This window comes from Sprattus sprattus (assembly GCF_963457725.1).
Source record: "Sprattus sprattus genome assembly, chromosome: 1".
Classification (NCBI taxonomy): Eukaryota; Metazoa; Chordata; class Actinopteri; order Clupeiformes; family Clupeidae; genus Sprattus; species Sprattus sprattus.
Window position 1 is genome coordinate 75,692,526 of NC_137920.1, and position 10,122 is coordinate 75,702,647.

Consider the following 10,122-nt stretch of genomic DNA (forward strand, 5'->3'; position numbering starts at 1 on the left):
CGCATGAAAGATGAATATGGCTGGCTGTTTGGGGAAGCCTCGATGAGAGCCCCTAAACTCAGAACGGGGTCACTGAAGGGTCATCTCCTTCCCAGCCCCCTCCACCACCACCACCACAGCTCCCAATTTGATATGACCTCCATGAATGCCTTGGTGGCGTGAGTGGGGCGGTCTCCCAGCAACGCACCCTCAGCTCCTCTGCTGGGGCTTGGGCTGCGAGGCTCCACACTGAGGCAGGCTCAGAAGGCAACCTTTGAAGTGTGTGTGGTGACCCAGGTCGAAAATGAAGACGATCTGATTGGCCGTGCTTCTTTGGTGGTGTTTAAGGTTGCTGATACGCACCTGTGGTTCATTTTCATGGCTGTGGTCAATTTTGGAGTGAAAAAGTTGTGGTCAATTTTGCTTTTGAGTGATCATCCTAATCAAATTGGGGACTGTAAGTAGGGAACTGATTAATACTTAAGACAGACGGTGTTCATTTTAAATGGCTTCATTGCATATGCAGTTCACTAGAAGGGTTTTTGTGGTGTCAAATTGCTCAAGAGATTTCTCAGTTTCTCAGTACTACACTGGTGATACAGTTTACTCTTAACATCTCTGATTTAATGAACTAACAAGCAGCCAGATTATGTTTTGTCGACTGCCCACAGCTGGGCTGTAGCTATGCTGATATTCATGATAACAACACTGGGCTGTAGCTATGCTGATATTCATGATAACAACACTGGGCTGTAGCTATGCTGATATTCATGATAACAACACTGGGCTGTAGCTATGCTGATATTTGTGATAACAACACTGGGCTGTAGCTATGCTGATATTCGTGATAACAACACTGGGCTGTAGCTATGCTGATATTCGTGATAACAACACTGGGCTGTAGCTATGCTGATATTCGCGATAAGAACACTGGGCTGTAGCTATGCTGATATTCGTGATAACAACACTCCCTCACAATGTGGGATTGTTTGAATGGCACTTTTTGGGATGAACTCATCATCACTATTTTCAGGGACTCTATTTTAAGGTAGCTTGTTCACATTGACAGAATACATATACAGTTCACATTCAAACAGTACAAATGTTTTCAGAAAATGTAATTCAGTTTCTGTGTATCTGCTTGGAACATGTAGGGAGAACATGAAATTGCCATATACACACATGCTTCCTCTGGACTCCCTATGAAACATATATGACCTGTCCTATATTTCCCTGTCTGGCTGAGAGCGGAGCATGGCACTATAGCTTCTGCCACGGTCCGGATGTCACTCGGCATTAGGATGTCACTCCTCTGTGGTGCCCGCGCCCTGCCTGGCTGCCGAACGGCACGCGGTGATCTCTGGCTGTCAGCTGGCCAATCGGTGTCAACCCTGGAGAGAGGAGAAATAAAGCATTAGACAGAGAGAGAGAGCAAGCATCAGATAGGATGAGAGAGATAAAGAGAAAGAAAATGCCTCAGAGAGAGATTGAGAGAGTGAGAGAGGGAGATAGGTGGTGGGGTTGGCTGAGAGTGCTACTCTCTCTGGCTTCCAGCTGCTTGCAGCATGCCTGGCTGGCTCTTAAGCTCCTAACGCCGTCTGACATGTTCACACACCAACACCGTGAAGATGAACACCTGCAAGAGATCGCTGAGCCCTTCGATTGGACCCCCATGTCTCAGGGTTTTTGAAGTAAATTCACTTGGAGTTGACACAGAAAAGACTTGCTAGGGAAGAAAAAGAGAGAGAGCAAGGTGAAAAAATGAGGAACCATATTTCTCATCAGAGGAGGAGAGGAGAAGAGAAGAAAAGAGAGGGGAGAAGAGAAGAGAAGAGAAGAGAGGAGAGGGGAGGAGAGGAGAGGAGAGGAGAGGAGAGGAAAGGGACAAGGACACAGGGATAGAGGTGGCTCCATGGTGTACTGCGGTTTGCTGTGGGCCCGAGCCCAGAGGAGAAGTCGAGAGGCCAGAGGAGAACGAGTCACGAGCCGGAGCCATGAGACATGGGTGGTAAGTGGGCCACCCTTCACAGCCAGCCACGGAGATCATCGGCCAGAGCAGAGGCATGGTTAATGCAGCCCTGCCTCCAACACAGGCCAGTGCTACTGCGTGCACCGCAAACCAGCCACGACACCAAGAGCAGCCGGCGGCTCCTCTGTTAGAGTCCCACATCCCCAGTCCATAACACAAGTAGGTGATTGACGTACGGTCCTATAGAGTAGCTTTAGGATGACCAGGTGTATGGAAGAGCAGGGATCTGACTGCAAATCTCCACACGCAGGGTGTGAGGGCTTTGTTGGCATGTGGTCTGTTTTTCAGTTTCAGTGTGTGTCAGTTTTCATTCGCCAAATCCCACTGTTGTTTGTCACTCACTCTGTGGTGTTGTCCTGCTTGGCTTGTCTAGATGTTTACCGTCCGTCATGTTGTCAAAATGATCAACTTTCAGACATATATTATCTACGTATACATTTTGTAGGTGTATCAACAGATATTTTAACACAAGTACATTTCAGTTTGGATTGCATAACTATTTTCACACTTCGTGAAAGACGTCATTGGTTGTCTGTATGAATGACATATTTTTTCTCCAATCAGAAATGCCTCGATAGATGATGGGGAGGGTCACAGGTTTGACTCCCAGCACTTCCAGTTGAGGTGAGAGTCTTGTGGGAACAGACACTGAATTCTGTGGAAGAGTTATTTTCAGTCGAGGCTTTATTTGTTCCTAACAGACTTTGTGTCTCTCTGGTGATTTTCCACTTAAGATTCGCACACAGTTCTTGTCCGTTTTCCCATCAGCCATTAAAAACAGTATCAAAACAGTAATGGAATGAAGTCATATCAATAATAGAAATAACTTAACTCACTTCTGAGAATGCTTTGCAATCTGCATGAAGATTCCCTGAACACAGTGCTCCAGCAGTGCGAGAGAGAAACAGAGAGAGAGAGAGAGATAGAGAGAGAGAGAGAGAGAGAGAGATGGGGAGAGAGAGAGAGGGAGAGGGAGAGAGAGAGAGATGGGGAGAGAGAGGCAGAAAACCATGGTGAAAACCATGGACAAAAGAACTTAAATTAAAACCGAAAGTCAGAGGTTTTCCCCAAACATTAACATCCATTATGGATCAGGTCAGACACCTGAAGAGTCATATATTATGCCTGAGCAGACCAGCACTCTTGGCTGCTCTTACTAGGCTTCATGTTGGACACGTCTCTTCTGGCACTGCTGCTGTGGTTGGCTGAGATGTTGGTCCTGTGCGGACGGTTTAGAGGAGGACAGGCAGTGAAGTGCTGACACAGAGACTTTGAGGTGGCCCCATTCTTTTTGTTTTTTTCTTGATCCCGAAAATTCTCGAGAGCTTTAGACGGATATTTCAAAAACAAGATGGAGTCTGTGAGCACAGAGTAGGGCCTCCCTCAAGGAGAGCATGTGAGAGGTGTACGAGACAGTAAAGTCCCACAAAAACCCAGTATTGTTAGCCTTATTTTGCAGTGCCCTAATTTACTAATCATGAACTAGAACCCCCCTCTTACCTCTCCCGTGCTACAGGTACACTTCTCCCGCTTTTCTCCCTGCCCATGGTCTCTTTCTCTTTCTCTCTTTCTCTCTCCACAACTAACATTAACCACGTAACCGCTCTCTCTCTCTCTCTCTCTCTCTTGCACTCTCTCCCCTTCTCTCTCTCTCTCTCTCTCTCTCTCTCTCTCGCTCTCTCTCTCTTTCTCTCTCTCTCTCTGTCTGTCGCTCTCTCTATCTTGCTCTCTCTCTCCCCCTCTCTCTCTCTCTCTCTCTCTCTCTCTCTCTCTCTCTGTCTCTCTCTCTTGCTCTCTCTCCCCTTCTCTCTCTCTCTCTCTCTCTCTCTCTCTCTCTCTCTCTCTCTCTCTCTCTCTCTCTTTGTCTTGCTGCTTCTCTTGTCTCTTGTCACCAGGCCTCCTGAGCCAGTTTACAGCACTGTGAACAAACTGTGTGAGCGCGCACCTTCTCCCCGCCTCTATTCCCCCCTGGAGCAACCCACCACCCCCTTCCCTCACTACCACTTAGGCCTGCTCCCAGACGCCGACATCACCAGGTACTGCACCACCAGCACCACAACCAGCACCACCACCAGCACCACCACCGACACCCCCTCTGCCTGCTGCATGCCATGCCCACCGCCCCTGCCCTTTACCTGGCCAGCCCGCCCGCATGCACCCCTCGCTCCCACCTCCCACCCCTTCCTTTCAGAACAATGTGCCAGAGAAGAGAAGGGTTCTACATACAGAGAACCTTTCACCAGTGATTGCAGCATGGATGGTTCTGCATGGTTGCATGAGTATAGTGCTGTGCCCCTTCCTTATCGTCTTCACATGTCCAGTCTAGGAGCGTTAGAACTGAACTGTCAAACATCAGGCAATTCTGAGAGTTATCCTGAACAACTAGGATTTATTTTTCATTTTATTTTTTTTAAATAATGCATGCAATGCTTACTGTAACTGATGACTCGATGTTGTATTTGATGTGAAAGCTGTCCGTACTGCATCAGCTGTGACCGTTTGTAAAATGATGATCCGTTTGTCACCCCCCCCCCCCCCCCCCCTTACAGAGCACCAGCAGTCCTAGGGTTTATTTGTTGCTATCTGTTGATGTATATTGACTGGAGCTCTTTCAAGGTCGGGGCCGTTGGGAAATGTGCCCGTAGCTGTCTCCCTGTGTTGAGTGCTTCCTGCATCCTAATTCTGATTGGATCGACCGTAGTGTATTTGTTGTGTGAACCTTGTGTTACACCCCTACTCTCTATATGGGGCTTTCACTTTAAAGTGACAAAAGGCTTTGTGATGCGTGTACATCTATTTTTTATTGGAGTGACTTTTGGTACAGAATTCAGTGGCGATGAGATCGGCACTATTGCTACAGATCTGTGTCAATAGTGCTTTAACAGCCCCCCCCCCCTTCCTGGTGTTCAAGTGGAGCGGTGGTCCAGTGCTAGGCATCGCTGCCCTCCAAGCAGTTGACCCAGGATCGAATCTTGTCCTGGCTAGTTTAAATGAATTGATTATGGTCAGTAGCTTTAATCAATTTAAGATGTCACAAAGTTACTGACCAAACATACAGCCTGGGCCCTGTGAGACACACCTCAGAGGGAGTACGCAAGTGTTTTTGTTCATGTTTGTGTGTGTGTGTGTTCGTGTGTGCGTGTGTGCGTGTGTGCGTGTGTGCGTGTGTGTGTGTGTGTGTGTGTGCGTGCGTGCGTGCGTGCGTGCATGCGTGCGTGCGTGTGTGTTCGCGTGTGTGCGTGTGTGTGTTGTGATCTATAATCTTACTCTGCCTACTGTTTCTAGTTGTGTATATTCTTACTGATGTGTGCGGTCTTCCTGATGTGGCTATGTGGAGAGTCTGAGTGTGTTCATGTCTTCAGATAAACCCTTCAGATAAAAGACATGGTGATGGGCTGCGTTTGCATGCTCTTGTGCGTGTGTGTGTGTGCGTGTGTGTGTGCGTGTGTGTGTGTGTGTGTGTGTGTGTGTGTGTGTGTGTGTGTGTGTGTGTGTGTGTGTGTGTGTGCGCGTGCGTGCGTGTGTGTGTGTGTGATGGGCTGTGTTTGCATGCTCTTGTTGCGTGTGTCTTGAAGTGTATCGTCAGAATACGGTCCGGTCTGATGACACTCATTGTGCAGTCAGTTGCCTCATGCAGATGCATCCTGGGAATGTTTTCAAAACATTTGACGTGGAAAGTCACTCAACTCACATTAAAGATGAATGGAGAGAGCCGCTCGCTGCAAGCTTTCGTGAAGAATTCTTCTGAAAGTGAATTATTGGGTGATGTGTAACATACCACATCCGGAAAAACCAAAAAAAACGAGACGAGACTAGTTCCGACATTTTGGAGGGAGAAATAGATACGTTGCAAGCTTTCATGAAGAATTCTTCTGAAAGTGAATTATTGGGTGAAGTGTAACATACCACATCAGGCAAAACAAAACAAAACCGAGACGAGACTAGTTCCAACATTTTTGGAGGGAGAAATAGATACGTTGCATAAGCTGCATCGAGCGACAGCATGGCGATGATAACATCAGTTGCAGATAATTTGATTCGCAGTGGCAGTTTTTGACATGTTCTCAGACGTGGAAGGACATGGGACTAACGGCCTTGTGCTTCTTGACGGTCTATGATGATTGGTTGGCAGAAGGCTGTGGGTTTCCTCCAATCCTGTGTCATAATTCCTGACCTGCGTCTGAGAGCACACATCATGGTGAGAAGGTTCTGCACTCCTGATGAGGATGGGCCATTGGATGGGTGTGGCTGTTTGTATGGTAGACTGTTTGTTGCCTCATGTTACAGCCTGCGTCATGGCGACTAAACTGAAGACATATTGATTTCCGTGTTGTGGTCAGTGCCTCAGCATCTGTTGGCTTCAGCAATAGAGCAGAAACTATATTTGCCTTACTGTGAGGTTTGGACATTTCAACAGTATATTTTTTATCTTGCTGCTCTCAGTATTGCATGGTTTGTGTATCTTCCTATTGACATGATACCTCAACAACACTCGTAACCGTACAATATTAATTAAACAACACAAGCTCCCAAGTATTGATCCTTCACACATACAGTTTGTTACAATGCTTTTTCCAACCCATACGTTGTAACAAGCCTGGCCTGTGAACAAAACCCAATCTTATTTTACTGCAGTCAGGCACGTTTTACTGCAGTCAGGCTCTGTTATTACGCCCTCTCCTGAACTCGGCATCTCATCGCTCTGTATTCCCAGTTATCCCATTGGCTCATTACTCCAGGGGACACGTTGGTTGTTGTAATATAAAGTAACGATGTGCCTTGCGGTGTGATCTCATCTCCTCCTCCCCAGCCCCCTGTGAGGCCTGCTCTGTGCCCTCAGCAGTGGCAGGAGCTGAACGCACACATAGCCAGTTTCCTGTTTCTAATTCAATTAGAGCCTGGAGAGACGATGCTGTTGTGAACAGTCTGCTCTACTGAACCGGCAAATAATCAAACTGTCTCTTTAACCCCCCCTTAGCACCACCCCCCACCCCCCACCCCCCCTGCATAATCCAAAAGTTCAAGGGAGTCTTACACCAAAGGGTGCGATACTGTTGGAAGAGTTCGACTGTTTGCCTCTCTGCTTATGCTTAGCTCTTTTTTGCTCTTATGCTTATGTTAACTATTTTTTTTATTGTATTGCATTAGTTATAGTTAGTTTCTAATATGTAGGCACTCTGAGATTCTTTTGAATGAAAAGTGCGTTCAAAATCAAATTAATTAGATGCGTATGAGTCCAGAGTGCAGCACATTTGGCAGCAAGTGACTCGTGACATGAATTGTGCCGTACACCAAGAAAGGTTCCTCAAAACAGTCAAGTACGGGTTATCAAATCAGTCTGTCTTTTGTTTTTCATCTAAACGACCGTTACTGGGTGTGGCAGCTGAGTGCATGAGCTCAGTCCATTGCCTGATTAGCAAGTCAGTCTCCAGTGTCGTGGAGATGGTGTTAAAGTGGCTGTATTGACTTGAGCTGCTGCCAAAAGGGCAGCCAGTCGCACCCCACAGAGGCAATGTGCATATCGATGCAGTCCCCTGCTTGGCTTCGAGCTTCGCAGAATGCCAGCGCTGTCATTATCAGAGTTGGTGTACATAATGGAATTGTTCCGATAACAGATATCGATCAGCTGCTCAGCATGAGAGGGATCCAGAGGCCCAGTCGTTCAGAAACACACACACACACACACACACACACACACACACAGTCTTTCAGAGCTCCCCTCACCCCCTCTGGGCGGCCGGCGCCTTGTTGTCGCAGCATGGCGGGCTTTCGCACACCTTTCAGGAACCGGTCTTTTTAAAGAGTTTTTTGGGGGCTTTTTGGCCTTTAATTGATAGTTGAAGTGAAGAGTGGGACAGGAAATGAGAGGGAGAAGAGGTAGGGAGTGGAGAGGAAAAAATGACATCAGGCCGGAATTGAACCTGTGTCCTCCATGGGCATGAAGCCCGAATATGGTCGGGGCTACTGGTTTCGCCACTGTGCCCCCCAGGAACCAGTCTTTTGCACACCTTTCAGGAACCGGTCTTTTGCACACCTTTCAGGAACCGGTCTTTTGCACACCTTTCAGGAACCGGTCTTTTGCACACCTTTCAGGAACCGGTCTTTTGCACTTCTTTCAGGAACCGGTCTTTTGCACACCTTTCAGGAACCGGTCTTTCGCACTTCTTTCAGTAGCAAGGAGCAGTCCTGAAGCCCTCTCTGTGGACATGGAGTGGTTTGTCTGTGAACTTTATTTACATGGTGGCTTGCACACTGTTTCGCCTCATCTGCCTTGGGGAAGGAGTTTTGTCGGCTGGTGACAACTCTTCTGTTCTGCTGATGTTACCTCTGTTTATTTTTTAATACTTGATGTTTGTTTGTTTGTATGTTTGTTTGTTTGCTTGTTTGCTTGCTCTCCTGAAAAGTGAGGAAGCACAGGGCTGGATGTGTGTGTTTCACAGTCCAGTGGCTTCATGCTACTGCAGGCTCACAGCTCACACACACATGCAGTGGAGTTCAGGTGAGCAGCCTGATGATGTCATACAGTAGCACAGCTGTGTCAGCGGTTTTCCCTGCGGCCAGAAACTCTCTCTCTCTCTCTCTCTCTCTCCCCCTCTCTCTCTCTCTCTCTCTCTCTCTCTCTCGCTCTCTCCTGTCTTTCTATCCCTGCCTCCCCCTGTTCTCTCCATCTCAAACACGTTACTTTTGGAAAGCGTTTGTTCTGGACAGGGTTAGGTTATGTAGGTCACTGACAGTAAAACGCTCCGTGCTTACAGAGGCGAGGCCACTCCTCCTCTCACGTACGTGTGAAAGTAGCACAGCAGCAAACTTCCCGCTGAGGATGTTATTCCCGGCCGTTCTCCGGGGAGAGGCCACTCTGGAAGAGAGGCGTTCCTCACTGCGGCGGTGCCAGAATAGCCCGAGCCCGCTCAGTGTGTGGTGTGCCGTGTCATGCCACGGCGATGGCGTCGAACCGACTGATTGATCGGAGCTTAATAGTGTCGAGTCGAGGAGGAGGAGTCCTTTCCATGCCCAGCCGAAATGGGCGCATGTTGGTTCCGCTCCAGCGGTGCGGAGGAAGAGCGTGTGGCTATTTAAGATGGCTACAGCCGTCGGTAAACTATTACGGTGCGGTGGACAGAAACACGCATCAATGTGTGGCTATTTTAAGATGGCTACAGCCATCGGTAAACTATTACGGTGTGGTGGTCAGAAACACGCATCAATGTGTGGCTATTTTAAGATGGCTACAGCCGTCGGTAAACTATTATGGTGTGGTGGACAGAAACCCGCATCAATGTGTGGCTATTTTAAGATGGCTACAGCCGTTGGTAAACTATTACGGTGTGGTGGTCAGAAACACGCATCAATGTTCATTGGCCTTTGATGCTATTCAGAGTTTAATTATTGCAGGGAGTATCCAGCTCTGTGTGGGGAGAGACTATTAACAGCCATACTGGGTGCTACAGTGCCGGATATTCACCTGCTCTGCTGAGACCTAACAAAGATCATTTAGGCAGATCTCAAATTGTATTGTTTTGGCGCTATATAAATAGAATTGAATTGAATCAAATTGAATTTATGAGTTGAGTTGAATTGAATTGAATTGAATTGAATTGAATTGAATTGAATTGAATTGAATCGATGATCTGGTGAACATGACTTAAAATATAGCAGGAAACAAAAACAAAACAAACAAAAACATAAAACACAGCAAGAAACATTAGTCAATGACTGACACGACAGCAGCAGGCCAAACATGCAATGCATCTTTACGAGGTCTGACTAGTTTGTTCATGTGATGTTGTTTCTAACTGGCCTCTGCAAAGAGGCAAGGCTCCACCTTTTCAATGGTACATTATTTTTACCGTTGCAGAGCTGCAGACCTTCAAGGTCTATGGAAAAACGGTAACAGGAGGTGACATGAAATAAATACTATAATGTTGGGGTATACTGAGGCTTATTTTTTAATACAGCATCTGAATTTGCAGTCTGCCCTATTTGTTCCAGGAAAGTTTTAGGGAGACTTTTGCAAATCTCAAATTGAACATTCATACATTTTAAGGTGTCAGGAGTCATGTGAGCCTTCTTCCTGCATTTGCCATTTCCAGCAGAAATGTCTGGTTCCCCAGCAA

At 47.2% G+C, this 10,122-nt stretch overlaps 1 protein-coding gene across 1 annotated transcript in view; it reads left to right on the plus strand.

Moving 5' to 3' along the window:
- The window catches only part of LOC308364520 (disks large homolog 2-like), a gene marked incomplete at its 5' end in the record, with an annotated part of 149,047 nt that overhangs the window by 94,929 nt on the left and 43,996 nt on the right, over window positions 1-10,122 (plus strand). Inside the window, 2 exons of the mRNA XM_080837654.1 lie at window positions 2,573-2,632; window positions 3,904-4,044. Of these exons, the coding sequence (XP_080693780.1) occupies window positions 2,573-2,632; window positions 3,904-4,044 (201 nt within the window). The remainder of the gene's footprint in view (window positions 1-2,572; window positions 2,633-3,903; window positions 4,045-10,122) is intronic.